This window comes from Sphaerodactylus townsendi, linkage group LG08, assembly GCF_021028975.2.
Source record: "Sphaerodactylus townsendi isolate TG3544 linkage group LG08, MPM_Stown_v2.3, whole genome shotgun sequence".
Lineage (NCBI taxonomy): Eukaryota > Metazoa > Chordata > Lepidosauria > Squamata > Sphaerodactylidae > Sphaerodactylus > Sphaerodactylus townsendi.
This window is the reverse complement of record NC_059432.1, coordinates 64,011,328-64,025,071: the sequence shown is the minus strand read 5'-3', so window position 1 is coordinate 64,025,071 and position 13,744 is coordinate 64,011,328. Positions and strand designations below refer to the sequence as shown.

The 13,744-nt window shown below is 41.5% G+C and overlaps 1 protein-coding gene across 1 annotated transcript in view; it reads left to right on the top strand.

The window, feature by feature from the left end:
- The window catches only part of OGA (O-GlcNAcase), a 32,039-nt gene that overhangs the window by 2,651 nt on the left and 15,644 nt on the right, over nt 1-13,744 (top strand). The window contains exons 2-5 of the mRNA XM_048505277.1: nt 4,579-4,630; nt 7,693-7,790; nt 9,858-9,988; nt 11,167-11,338. Of these exons, the coding sequence (XP_048361234.1) occupies nt 4,579-4,630; nt 7,693-7,790; nt 9,858-9,988; nt 11,167-11,338 (453 nt within the window). The remainder of the gene's footprint in view (nt 1-4,578; nt 4,631-7,692; nt 7,791-9,857; nt 9,989-11,166; nt 11,339-13,744) is intronic.

Sequence of the window (13,744 nt, the reverse complement as noted above, 5' to 3'; positions counted from 1 at the left end):
CAGTTCGCTGAACTGGTGAATGAATCCCACCACTACAGGTTCTGGGGAGGGCAGTAGCCAGGCTGCAGGGGGGAGGGGCCACCCCCAAGCCCTGCCCCTGGGTGCGGGGATATACCTGGAGAAGGAGTTGTCTCTGGCCACCATTCCCTCCCCCCAAGCCTTTGGCTTGCCCCCAGCTGCTCCCCCCCCCCGGCGCAACCAGTTCAGAACTGGTTGTTAAATTATTTGAATTTAATAATTGTCTACTCCGGTACTTGGGCATAATCTCTGGCATTCATGATGTTGCATTGATTTACAAATCAATATTGAAGTCAGGCTGAAATCAATTAATAGTTTTAACCTTGCCTAGCTGGCATCAATAATGTAGTCTTTGTTCATACATTCTGAAATGGGTATATGTTTGTGCATTCTAACATGACAAGTTGTCAGACTTTCCTGAAAGTTTCCAATCTTAGGCAGCGAAACACTGCAGCCCATGGGTCCTGCATCTATGCCCACTCCCCCCCCCAAAAAAAAATTAAAATTGCACAGTTGGAAGGGATTAGGGTGAGAGAGAAGCAGAAGGGACACTTCCCCACCCTCCACTGCATCCTGTTAGGGATCTAGGCGACCTGGAAAGCCGGCGACCCTCATTGGCCCTTCGACATGAGTCAAGAGCATTTGGCCAGGAGGGAATGCACCCACACAGGTCTGAGGCTACAAGATTCAGAGTGTGTGTGCGACGCCTGCCTCCCTCCGCTTCTGCTCAGCCCACCCCACCAGTCACTATAGCCCCGTGTAACAGGGGCCCTTATATTCAAGGCGAAGGAGAGATATGATCCCACCACTAGCCACCAGTTGTAACGGGATGTGTGGCCTACAATCAAGGTTCCCACTAAACTGACCAGTGGGGTTTTCTTTGCCACCCAAAATATCCCAGGCTAGTGTTCAGGGATCTTCTTTTTTACTCTGCTGCCACCATTAAAGAGAAGGACCTAGGAATCTCAAAACTGCTTGATGGTTTCAGAGAGGTTCTTTTTACTTAAAAGTTACAGAGCTTCAGATATTATTTAGGTTTCACACACACGTTCAGGTGTCTCTTCAGGAACGATTATGCTTTTATACACTTTGCTTTTCCTCACAGACAGACATTAGTCCTTTCTGATCCACAACCTACTGAATACACACACACATAGTCTATGCCCTGTGAGATTCTGGCATACGAAGCCTCCCTCTCTCACACTAATCCCAAAACGGGCCTCTCTGCCACTGGATCGGGCCTTCCCAAGACTGGTGTTGTACAGGGGCTGGACAGACTCGTAGGTCTGGTCAGTGCCTACTAACAAGCCTCTGCCGGCACTTCACTCTGCACCAAAAAGCCAGTGCCTGCCTTCCTCTCACAAGCTTCCTTCGCTTGAGGAGAGTCACTAGAATCCTGCCAGCTATCTGAGCTGGACCAGAATTCCTTTATACCAGAGCAGGGAGACTTCACTCCACAGACTCTGCTCTCAACTGAACACAAGCTGTTCTCTTCAGAACTCTCCACAAAGAACTCTCTGACAGGCTCTTTCTGTTTATCTAGCAGCGTTTTAGCGCCCCCTTACATTGGTCAGGGGCAACAGTGCCTTCCATCAACCAATCACCTTGCTTTTATTTAAATTAGGGCCTGCTGCCTTACTTTTACTGTCACACAGGCCTCTAAGCAGGTCTGCTTCACACCAGCCCTTCAGGGTGGGGCAAGTCCATTACCCCCGCCCTATAACAAGAGCCTGGCCCAAGCATCTCACCTTCCCTGGCACCTGCTTATGCCCTGTGCTGTCCCTGCTGCTGCCAAACAGGCAAGGGCTGGGCAGCTCCCAGTGAGGACGAGTCAGGCCAGCCACTCATCTACCTCAGGAGCTACTTCGCAGGGCTGGGGGCTGCCACCTCATCTCCTCCTTCTGCCAGTCAAGGGGCCTTTCCCATCGAAGCCTCCCTACCTGGCCAGCAGCAGTGCTTGATGGTGGCACAGAACAGTACTGCTTGAGGTAGGGCTGGTTGCTTTGTAAAGGCTGTTACAGCTAAACCTGAACCACAGTACTGGTGTTCTGTCCCAAGAACGTTATACCTTCCAACTGGCCCAGGAGTCCTTACGCCACCCGCTTTCTGCCCCAAAATTCTGTGCTGCTCCCTGCTGCCCCAAAATTCCTCGCCGCCCCCCTTGATGCTTCCACTGCTTCCATTTTGGGAATCCCTACTTGGAAAGGTGTTCTATTTTTAGAACACAAAGCAGTAAAATCTGGCAAAGTACAGGTTAAATAATTAAATTGAATTATCAGAATGGCAACCAATACACCATTTGCATCATTAGAGCAATTGGTATGTCAGGATTAAAATTGCAATCAGATGGGAGATTAATGTGAAAAAATGCAGTTATATATTCCTTTGATTGGAGGTGAAGTAAGATTAAGCAGGACCCTTCCAGAAAATGTGGGATTTAAAAAGGTATTTGAAGGAAGAATATTTTTGTACTAAGTGTTGATATACTTACCTTATGAGGATGTTGATATACTTATCTTATGAGGATGTCTGCTTATGAGGATGTTAGTGTTCTAGTAAACGGAAGGCGGGTGAGTTGAGGGGTGTACTTGGTCAGACTGGAAGCCTCAGCAGTACTACCAGTGTCTTGGCAATACACATTGGATCCAACTGGTGGCTATAAGGGTCCAGGAACTGAGGATAAGCATAAACTGTGCTCCTTGCCTTGCCTTCTTTCACTTCAGGGCTTTGCCTCAGTGCCTCAGGTAGTAGGGAACTGGCCCAATGTGATGAGCAAAGTGGTCTGGCTTGGTATTATTCAGCACATGTGATGTGATTTGCATATTACTGATGTAGATGGCAGGAATGGGAACCATATTCCATAGAGCCAGGAAGGTCAGAATGGCGAGGTAGAGCAAGAAATCATGTTGGGCTAGTTTTTTCAAAGCAGCCAAATTCCTGTTTTAAACCAGAGAATGGCACTGATGTAAACTTAAAAATGACTAGTTTGTTATTATAGTTCGATTTCAGAATCCGAGATGCAAAATGATTACTGCCTGTTCTTTTGTCTTTAAATTGTATTGTGCTCTACTCTGTATTGATAGTAGTTTAAATATCTCAAGGAGATAATTTTAAAGTTTCTGGTCATGGTAGGAAGTCTGCAGTGTGAATGTAGTAGTGTTTAGTATCTAGGCTCTGTTTCTTCATATGCTTTTGTGTAGCGCGATATTAGCTGTACAAAGGCGATGTAAACATCTCAAGAATGGTGCATGATGTGTGCAGGTTGAAGGTTGTAGAGCAGGACATTAAAGTGAGGTCTTTGCACCTGCCAGTAGAAACACATTGATTTGTTTGCAGGACTGAATGAGCAGAACTATAGAAAAAAATTGACTCAAGATGTTGAACCAGCAATGTTAGGTTTTTGTTTAAGTTGCCTTTTTTCTTTTTTGCATTTTGTAAGTAACATTGTGTATCCAGATTGGGAGAAGTGGGAGTAGAAGTGCTTACATAAGACTACCTTGTATTCAAACTGTTCATTTGGAGCCAGTGTTTCATTGAAAACTGCTGTAATGGTTTGCTTGGATTAGTGGCTGCAAACATTTTAGATAGCATTCTTTGAAAGATGCAATATGCACTCTAGTCACGTGCCTTGATGTGTAAATGTCATACGATCAGACTGATTACTACCAGTTCCTCCTACTCTCATATGGTTTGCCTTGGAGACCTGGGAGCCGGTGCTGCTCAAATTTGGCAGTTCATTAAGCACACAAGATCTTAATCTTCTACCTCACTTAGCATCTGTATACATAACCTCCAGTTCTTATTATCTTAGGGTTTTTTTGGATATAAATTCCTCATTCCTTTTGGTCCTGTATCTATAATCTGTAGCATGCCTATTTCAACATGTTCTTTTCCCCACTCCCTAGTATTTGGGGAGAGCTAAAAAAAAACCTCCCTAGAATTTTGTTTGTTTGTTTCTCGGAGCTACGTGTAGGAAAAGAAGAAACCAGTTAGGAAAGCAGTTAATCTCTGTATCTGTACTTAACAGTTGTGTGAGAAGCTCCACGCACCTCGTGAAAGACAAAGAACTATATATTCAGGCTTGCCTTTGTGTTACAGGCCATTTAAGTGTCACTTTAGACCAGGAGTGTCCAACTCTGGTGCTTCAGATGTTCATGGACTACAATTTCCATGAGCCCCTGCTGGTATGGCCAATTGACCACGAACATCTGAAGCACCAGAGTTGGACACCTCTGCTTTAGACAAATAATTTGTCTAAATTGGACAACTTGTTCTGTTTGCAGTGTCTCTTACATATGCTTAAGAAAGTTATAGAATGAAAATTGTTTTGTTGTAGTTCAGCCTTGGATTGATTCACTGTTATGCAGTACATCACTCAAATTCTGTTTTGTTTAAAATGCATTCCTTTTATGGCTGGGATCAGATTTGATTAAAATATATTCAAAGTTTGCATTCTGGACCTTAGCAGTCTTTTCCTTACACTGAAAATAGTTAAACATTTCATTACATTTAAGAACTTTATCACATAAAAGCTTAATGTTTGAAATTTATTTTCCGCAGGATTTTATGGAAGGCCTTGGGTTATGGAACAGAGGAAGGAGCTTTTTAGACGGTATGTGCCATAATGTGTGTTCTGCAGCAGTCTACAATTCAATTACTCAGTTGTTAATCTATTAAATAACAGCATTGATGCAGCACCAAGTTGAGCATTTCTTGCCCTCAGTAACCAACAAACTCTCTTCGAATTGTGATATGCAGTAGTAAAAGGAACAGGAATTTCTTCAGCCTATTCTATTGACTGTTCGTAGCTGGATCCTACATTTAAGATTGCCAAATGATTTAATCCTACTCGAGAACTTTTTCCTAAACTTTTTTCCTATTAAATATTGGTTTGGATCCAAAGAACCATGATAAGTGGGGTGGAATTCATAGGTAGGATCACGTTGGAGTCTCTTCTTCCTCTGTTTGGTACAATATATCTTCAAGATAACTTGTACCCTATACATTTTCAAAACATTAGGATACCAAGGCAAACATGCAGAAATGATCAGCAGATAAAATTTCTCAGAATTCATAAAACCCTCTAAGCGAAATAGGTGTGTTTTATCTGCTTTTCTACAAGGACCTGAGGTGTGATAAACTCTATTCTCAGGCAGGTGATTACAGTGTCTTCTACCACTGAAAAGGTCTTGTGTGTTACTACTTGTTAGAAGCGTGGCCCATGAAACCCAACCTTAATAATCTCCACATCTGGGTAGATTGATATTGGGGAAGGTAGACTTTTATGCATCCCAGCCATGTGGAAGTGTTCTTGTTGACAAGGTCCAAATAATGCATTGCCTATGTTGTGCATAGATTTTTTTTTAGCATATAGGTCAGGGCCAAAATAAGAGTACCGTATATACTCGCGTATAAGTCGACCCGCATAGAAGTCGAGGCTCCTAATTTTACCACAAAAAGCTGGGAAAACTTATTGACTCGCGTATAAGTCGAGGGTGGGAAATGCAGCAGCTGCTGGTAAATTTCAAAAATAAAAATAGATGCCAATAAAATTACATCAATTTAGGCATCAGTAGGTTAAATGTTTTTGAATATTTATTTCAAAGAAAAACAGTAAACTGGCTCTGTAAGTGGAAAAGAGGGTCAACAAGAACCATATGGTATCAACAATAACTTTAAAAGTACAAAAACCTTAGCTCAACCAGCAACCAAGCTAAAACACAAGAGTTAAAATCCTTCAAAACTGGATTCCTCATCATCATCTGTATATCCAAATGTAACCCAACTTAGATTTTAAGAGGGATATTATCAGAAATGGAAAATCTACTATTAGCTTCCATTGTAAACAATGGGGGATGGGGCATCCCCTTTGGGGGTCAATAACCTTGGATCCCCTGACCCAAACTTCACCAAACCTGGATGGTATCATAAAGAGACTCAGGTTTGGTGAAGTTTGGTTCAGAGGGTTGAGTTATGGACCCTCAAAAGGGTAGCCCCATCTACTAATAGCTCCCATTGAAAACAATGGGGAATGGGGGCACCTCCTTTGGGGGTCCATAACTTTGGACCCCCTGAGCCAAACTTTACCAAACTTGGCTGGTATCATCAGGAGAGTCTTCTGAGGGTACCCTGAAATTTTGGTGCCGCTAGCACAAAATCTGCGCCCTCTGCTGGCCGGCAAAGTAAAATCACACACAAAATTTTAATGACCCGCATATAAGTCGAGGGGAGCTTTTTCAGCATTAAAAATGTGCTGAAAAATTCGACTTAATACATGAGTATATACGGTAGTTTAAAAACATTGAAACACCAGGCCTTCTGTTTTCAGTGCAATGCATTTAGGAATATGATTGCACTGGATTAAAATAATACCCCCATAGTCTGGAGCGAATACAATCTAAATTCTTGAGAACAATTTTAGAGCTACCAAATATCATCTCACATGCATCAGCACTGTGGAAATGGGAATGGTTACAGTCCAGACAAAACTTTGGATTGTTTAATGTTCTGTGTAAAATTGCTTTTTTGCCAGAAGGGGGTAGCCCACTTAATTTTTTCAGATACATTTGTTGTGCCTTGGCAAAAAAGCACCAACACAGGAGTTAGCTTATTATGGTCTGTCTCATCAAATGGTCTTGGCTGTTGATTGTGTTAGAGCTAAAGCATTTGTCAAACTAAGTCATGGAGATTGAAAGGCAGCACTACCTTAACAGGTTATTAGATCCCTGTTTTAATAAACCCTTACTTTAAAAGCTTACTCTGATGCCCTACCTTTCTAACCTTACCAATTTTAATTATGGGAGAGGTTTTACTCATCTATGTTATAATGCTCTACCGTCGGCATTTATTGAAGGGAAATATACCAGTTCCCTGATCAAAGGCTAGACCTGTATCTGCCAAGATGGGAGCAAAGAAACAGTAGAACATGTTTTTATTTGTGTGCAAGATTTGTAATGATGTATGGAAGGACCCATTGTCACCAATTCTCCTTGACTTTACTATCAGATATGATCAGAGTAAACTTATAATGTTGCCAAGTACACTTGGCTAGCAGTTAGGATTAGAAATAATTGAAAGATCTTTACTGTTGTGATATTGCTTACCATATTTAATTTTGTAATATTTGTAGCATTTGAATAGTTTTGTAGAGGTGCTTTATGTATTATGATATAGCATATTTATTTATTGTGTTTCATCTGGCTAATGACCCCAGTTCATAAATTGATCAATCCCTAGCTGTGAACTCAGGCTCTTGTAGTTCTTTTTAGCTGCACTTCTTTCTGGACTTAGTAGAAGACAGCTCTTCTACCACTGGTGCCACCACTCTAACCTCCCATTGCCTAGAGCAGACACCAAACCAGATGGTGGAGGCACAGAATGAAGTGACTGAAGAACAGATGGGGAACAGAGAAAGAGGAAGAAAAGGCATGTGACAGTTATGATGGAAAGAGTCATATAGGAAGGATTATAACCAGGTCAAAAAGAAGAAACCTGAAAAGAGGATATGAAAGGGATTGGTGAGCAGGGTACTAGAAAACACATTGGTGGATTGCTGTTTTAAATCATCAGTCTGTCTGTTGCAGTGCTTCATGGGTAGATGTATTGCTGTGCAGTTGGGCAAATGTTGATGTGTAGACTATTTACCTAGTGGCATGTATTGTGTTTGTTTTGTAGACTGCAGAAATGGGGATTGAACACATACCTGTATGCACCAAAAGATGATTACAAGCACAGGATGTTTTGGCGAGAAATGTACTCTGTGGAAGAAGCTGGTAACTAGCTTTAATGTATTTGCAAAAAAAATTTTCCCGCTAAATATTAATTTGGATGATAAACTAAAGTGTAAATAAGACTGAATTGAGCTTTTTGCTGCTTGCTGTTGAGGATGCAGTACTTGATGTCTTTAGAAGTGAAACTCAAATAATCGGATTAAAAAATGTTTCTAAGGCTGAAAGTAAAGTAATGCGACAGTACTTGCCAGTCTCCTTCATGTCACAGAGACAGACAGCACACGTGGCCATAGGGCTACTGTTTTTCCCCACGTGGAGCGAAAGCAAAAAATCGCTGCACCTGCATTCTTGGATGCCTGCTGTGAATCTTCAAAACCATGGTTAGGTATATTGGAAGACCAGTGGATTGTATTCTGTTTACTCTTTTCAGCTTGTGTGCAATTTCCTCCTTTTTAATTGCAGCATCCTTACATCTTTGGTTGGGGTTAGCTCTGAGCACAGTTGGCAAACACTTCTCACCATGGCTCTTTCTGCACGGGGCCAAAAACAGCGACCCAGGGACAGAAAAACACTGGTCCTGGGGAGCTGTTCGCACAGGCGGCGCTGCTGCAACGTGCGGCCCCGACCAGCATGAAGGTGCCACTTTCCACCTCGCTTCCCGAGCGGCGTGAAGGCGCCGCTTTCCACCTCACTTCCCAAGGAAGGTTTTTGGAAAGCGCCGCCTTCCCATCGGCGCAGTGCGAACCGCACCACGCCAAAGGCGCCACTTTCCTGGTGTCCCCCCCCCCCCACACACACACACTCACCTCGTCCTCCAGCGTCGGTCTGGAGGGCTGCTGAGACCCGCTCACGCTGCCCTCTGACCCCTGGAGGTCAGAGGGCAGCATGGGCGGGTTCCTGCAGCCCTCCAGACGGACGCTGGAGGAAGAGGTGAGTGGGGGACGCAGAAGAGGCGGCTCCGTGTGGATCTGCCTCTTCTGTGCTGGCCTCTGCGGGGGCCGCTCCCCTCCACTGGCATAATTTCTGCTGGTGGAGAGGCGCCCTTTCCGCTGTGTGGAAAGAGCCTCTGATTCTGAAGTAGTTTTGTCCCACTGTTTTCAGTAGTTCTCACTGCCATGCAGCCAGACTGCATTTCTGTGCTTGCTACCTAAAAGTAATCTCCAATGAGCATGGGTTGGATGTTGTTAAGTTGCAATGGCTCAAATAAGTCTCATTTAATTCAGTGAGAATGGCTTTTAGGCAAACATATACTGAAAAGAAGCATGTTTTAACTAGTGAAATGGCTTAATATCTGTAAACGGTATCTAAAGGCACTTTTCATTTTGTCATCCAAGACAGTAGGCAACTGCAAATCAAATGTGAATGAACTTTTGATTCTGAATGACTCAAAATCATATAGGGCATGGTATAAATAAATTAGTGTAGACAGTCAAACTGACTCCAGTGGATGAAGAATCCTAGGTGTAAGATTGTTCATAATAGCATAGTTGCAGTGACTTAAAAACCAAAATAGAGAGCTTTAGTTGCAGAAAATTAATGTATTTGCTTACATTCATGGAGAGGTACTGAAAGCAACTTTGGGGATGGGCTAAGCATGAGTTATTTTTTGGTAATGTTTAGGGACTCAGCTTCCACTGAAGGTAAGCTAGATCAGTCCAATCACTCAATAAGAAATTTATTCTCTTTCCCAGGCAAGTTGTAATTTGCTTATTATCTTTAATCATTTTATAATTATTTACATTTCAGGAATGCTTTTTTAAAGATTTCCTATAGAATGTCTTACAGTACTCTAAATATATGAAAATTGTACTAGTCCCATACTATTTGCTTGTGTTACTTTGTGTTGCTTGTGCTTTCTTGGGAAGTGTAAGTAAATGGTAGTCTTCCTCTATTAAAATTATCCCTAAGGATTCTTCTGTGCATGTGCACAATGCACAGGATTGTTCTTGTTTACTTGTTCTGATAATAAATGTAAAGTAAATCATAAGCCTTCTTTACTTAAAATGTATGAATTGTTAGTAAAAGGAAAAACATAAATATATTTTAACTGATGGAATATCTTAACTTTTCCAATGTTGACTGGCTAAAATGGTTGGCTTTGATTTTTAGAGCAACTTATGACTCTGATAGCAGCTGCTCAAGAATATGGGATAGAGTTTATCTATGCTATATCTCCTGGACTTGATATCACCTTCTCAAACCCCAAAGAAGTATCAACACTGAAACGCAAGCTAGATCAGGTATTGGTTTCTTTGCAACTTTTTCTTACATTTTGATGGCAGCTAGTCATCTTAGTCTAATTTACCTTATATAGAGAGACCATAGACGGCTTTATCCTGCTGCTGCTGTTGTTAAGTTTTCCTTAATACTACAGTAATTTTTTTCTATTAGACAAACAAATGCAGTAACAGACCCACCCCTACAGAGTCTATAGCAACCACACAGATTTCCATCACTTCTGGCAGCATTCCTAGACTACTGCCTTTTTTGGCTCACAGCAAAATCTGTAACTGCCTTCTAACTATGGCAGATTTTCATACAGTAGAAAAAGCATACACTTGAGGGGGCTTTAATCTGCCACTTTTCCTTTATCTCATTACTCCTCTGCCCCTACTTTACTTTCATTTTGGTCGATGCAGCCCATGGGAGGGTGTGCTGTAGTAGATACTGGAGGTTGTGATTTCACATTCTAAGCACAAACTTGCACACATTGAGAGGGCCAGCAGATTCAAAGAGCCTTTCCCCACAAAAGCTGTCTCTTTTTTTCCCCTCAGCTTGCCCTGCTCTACTAATTCAGAGCTTCAGGCATTCATGTAGTGTGAACCAATCCCCCTTTTCAGCTACTTCCCTTTAGTGATGCCTGAGATTTGGAGGTTCATTCAGTGCAGTGGTAGATCTGTGGATACCCCCTCCCAACCCCTGCGAGATCCTTGCTGGAGGGAATTCTGTGATACAAAACTGTTATCCAGCAACAGGCTTTTTTCATTTCTTTCCATTTCACTCCTTTCATTTAGTTTCTCAAAAGTAAGAAATGTTTTATATTAGTGTTCTACACTGGACATAGACTATTTAATGATTTATTATTCCAGTGGTAGTATTTAAAGAGCTGATTTGTGGCAGCTTTTCGTCTGGTCCATTTCCTCTTTTCCATGTTTTGAGGGGGTCCATCTGGGTCATATAATCCCTGTTATAGTCTCGTTTGGGGTGCAAGAGACCACCCATCTGTCTTGGACAAGCAGAAAATGAGTAGGATCCACTCCTTTGTGGGAAACTCTGATGTGTTCTACAGTTTCTACAGAAGGATTCCTTCAAAAGAAATTGCTTCAACCAGTACTTGATAATTTTGTGCTAATTGAGCTTTTGGGGTGTGTTGCTCTTCTGCCTGGTGAACTTGCACTACTTTTCCTTTCTCTGGTAGGTTTCTCAGTTCGGTTGCAGGTCTTTTGCATTGCTGTTTGATGATATTGATCACAATATGTGTGCAGCAGACAAAGAAGTATTCAGCTCTTTCGCTCATGCCCAAATTTCAATCACTAATGAAATCTACCAGTATCTAGGAGAGCCACAAACATTCCTTTTCTGTCCCACAGGTAAGAAAATAGAGATACCTAATGCAACTGTTAGTTAAATATCTGTTCTGGCATTCCATATTGCTCAAAGTGGTTTACAATAATACAAGCAAATTATATCTTCTGTGTTCTTCCCCCTTTCCCTATACAAGTCACCCTTGTGTTGCAAAGTGAGTGTTTTTGCCTCTCCTCTAGGAGGAGAGCTCTTCAGTGTTCTGACAGCAAATCAGGAAGGTGCCAAATCTGCTCTCCCTCTAGTGGTAGAATAGTAGCTTCATGGATAGTGGGTTCACTAACACCTCCTCTAATTAATGTCATGGGAACCAGGGAAGGAGGAAGGTCTTAAAAGTTTTTTAAAGCCTTCCTTTTTAGGTCTCCTGAAAGCAGGAATAGATAAACCTTATTAAGCAGTGAGTCACACGGGTGATGTTGTGAGCCTGAGGACTACAGCCAGTCACACTATTTCAGATTTTCATCTTGTATTTGAAACCTTTGTAGAACATGATCTGCAGCCTACATCTCCTTTTGTGTTTGCTGTATGGAAAAAAGGGATGAGGCCTATGCTGCTCTAGTGGAACAAAAAAGTATTTATAAACAGATCATTAAAGAGAAGAAAAACAGGCCACCAAAAGATCATGGGAAGAATTGATACAAGCAGCCAGACAAAGAAATCAAACATTATATTGGAAATTAATCTCAAGTCAGGGACAACGGTTTATTTCCCCAGTGGATACGTGTATCCCTCCTAATAGATGGTCTAGTTTTTTCCAAAGGTTATATGATGACCATGAGATTACACCTCTACCTCTGGAGTTTCTAGCCAAGGTGCAGACATGGCCGGCAGTCAACCCTCAAGAAATTAAGGCTCATATAAGACATCTGAAGGGGGAGAAAGCACCAGGCTCTGATAGTATCTCCCCAGAAATTTTAAAGGAAAACTTAGATTAGGAAAATTTTAGCTTCTCTTTTTACATATATTGATAGATCTGGACGAATTCCTAAAGATTGGACTTTAGCCATTGTCATCCCAATGTTCAAGAAGGGCAATAAAGATGAACCTGCCTATTAACCTTTTAATTATTATAAGTAAACTGTATGCAGGTCATCTACTAGACAAGCTAAAACTTGGTTAGAACAGAAACAGGTAATTGCCACTGAACAAGCAGGTTTTAGAGAGGGGAGATCTACCACAGAACACTGGTAATTATTGATTATTTTTTGGTGGAAGGAAGCTTTGGCCCAGCAAATAGATTATGCTGCCACGAAATGCTATGAAATTGGCATTCCCAGGGTTTTTTTTAAAAAAAATTTTTTATTCTGGTATTGTATTTTTTTCATTCAGTTTTTAATTTTGTATTCTAGCCTTTGGCCAATTATCAGCATATGTTTCATAGTAGCTTTGTGTCACATGATAGTCAATACCTTGAATGGCACCCTGTAACTGATGGGCAACCAATGGAATGACTGCAGAATAGCAGTAATATGTACGCATCTTATAATTTCCAATAATTACAGAGCTGTAGCATTCGACATCAACTAGCGTCTCCAAGTTGCTTTGAGGAGAGACTGTTTAGTATCAATGTTACCATGGTGTATTTTCAGGTGGCCAGAGAAGTTGAGTCACAATAGCATTCTCAAATATCTATCATACTGCTTCTAGGCAGTTGCCCTGTAATATAGGGAGCAAGACACTCTTAACTATGAGCAGTTCTAACACCTTGAAAGCAGCTAGGTGATTATTGTCCCACCAACCTTTAACTGCTATCGTCTTCCCAGCACTCTCGGGAATCAAAGCCAATCTATTTAAAATCAAAGCCGTTTCTGACATTGTCAAGAAGCTTTATGGATTCCTTTAAAAGCAATTTGGGCTCATGCGTTCAATTTAAAGAAAAGATGCTATTTGATGTAATTGGAATCAACAATTAAAAAAAATCTAATCAGTAGCCTTCATTGCAGTTGTGTATAATGTAACTGATGACTTTAGACATGGATGCCCCAGCTCCTTGAGGAATGGCCTATCTGATAAGAATGGTTCCTATACTTTGCAGAATGTTCACAGTGGAAACTGTTCCATGGATTATTTGTAGAGAGCCCAGGGATGTAGGAAAATGAAAGGAGGGAGCCTGCTATATAGGGCAATAAAGTTGCAGGCAGCTTTTTCCTTCCCCTTCAAACTGCTTACTCAGTGAATGTAATAATCTGCAGTTCAGAGTCTTATAACTGCAGTATAACTAATTCACCTTGAATCTCAGCAATGGCAGATCACAAATGATGTGATTAGATGGATCCTTGTGGAAGGGCCAATACATGGAGCTTTTTGTGATACTTATTTTTGTCCATGTTTTTTATTATTTTTATTTATTTATTTATTACTTTACATTTATAACTCTCCCTCTCCTGAAGGGCTCAGTCAAACATGTCAATCAT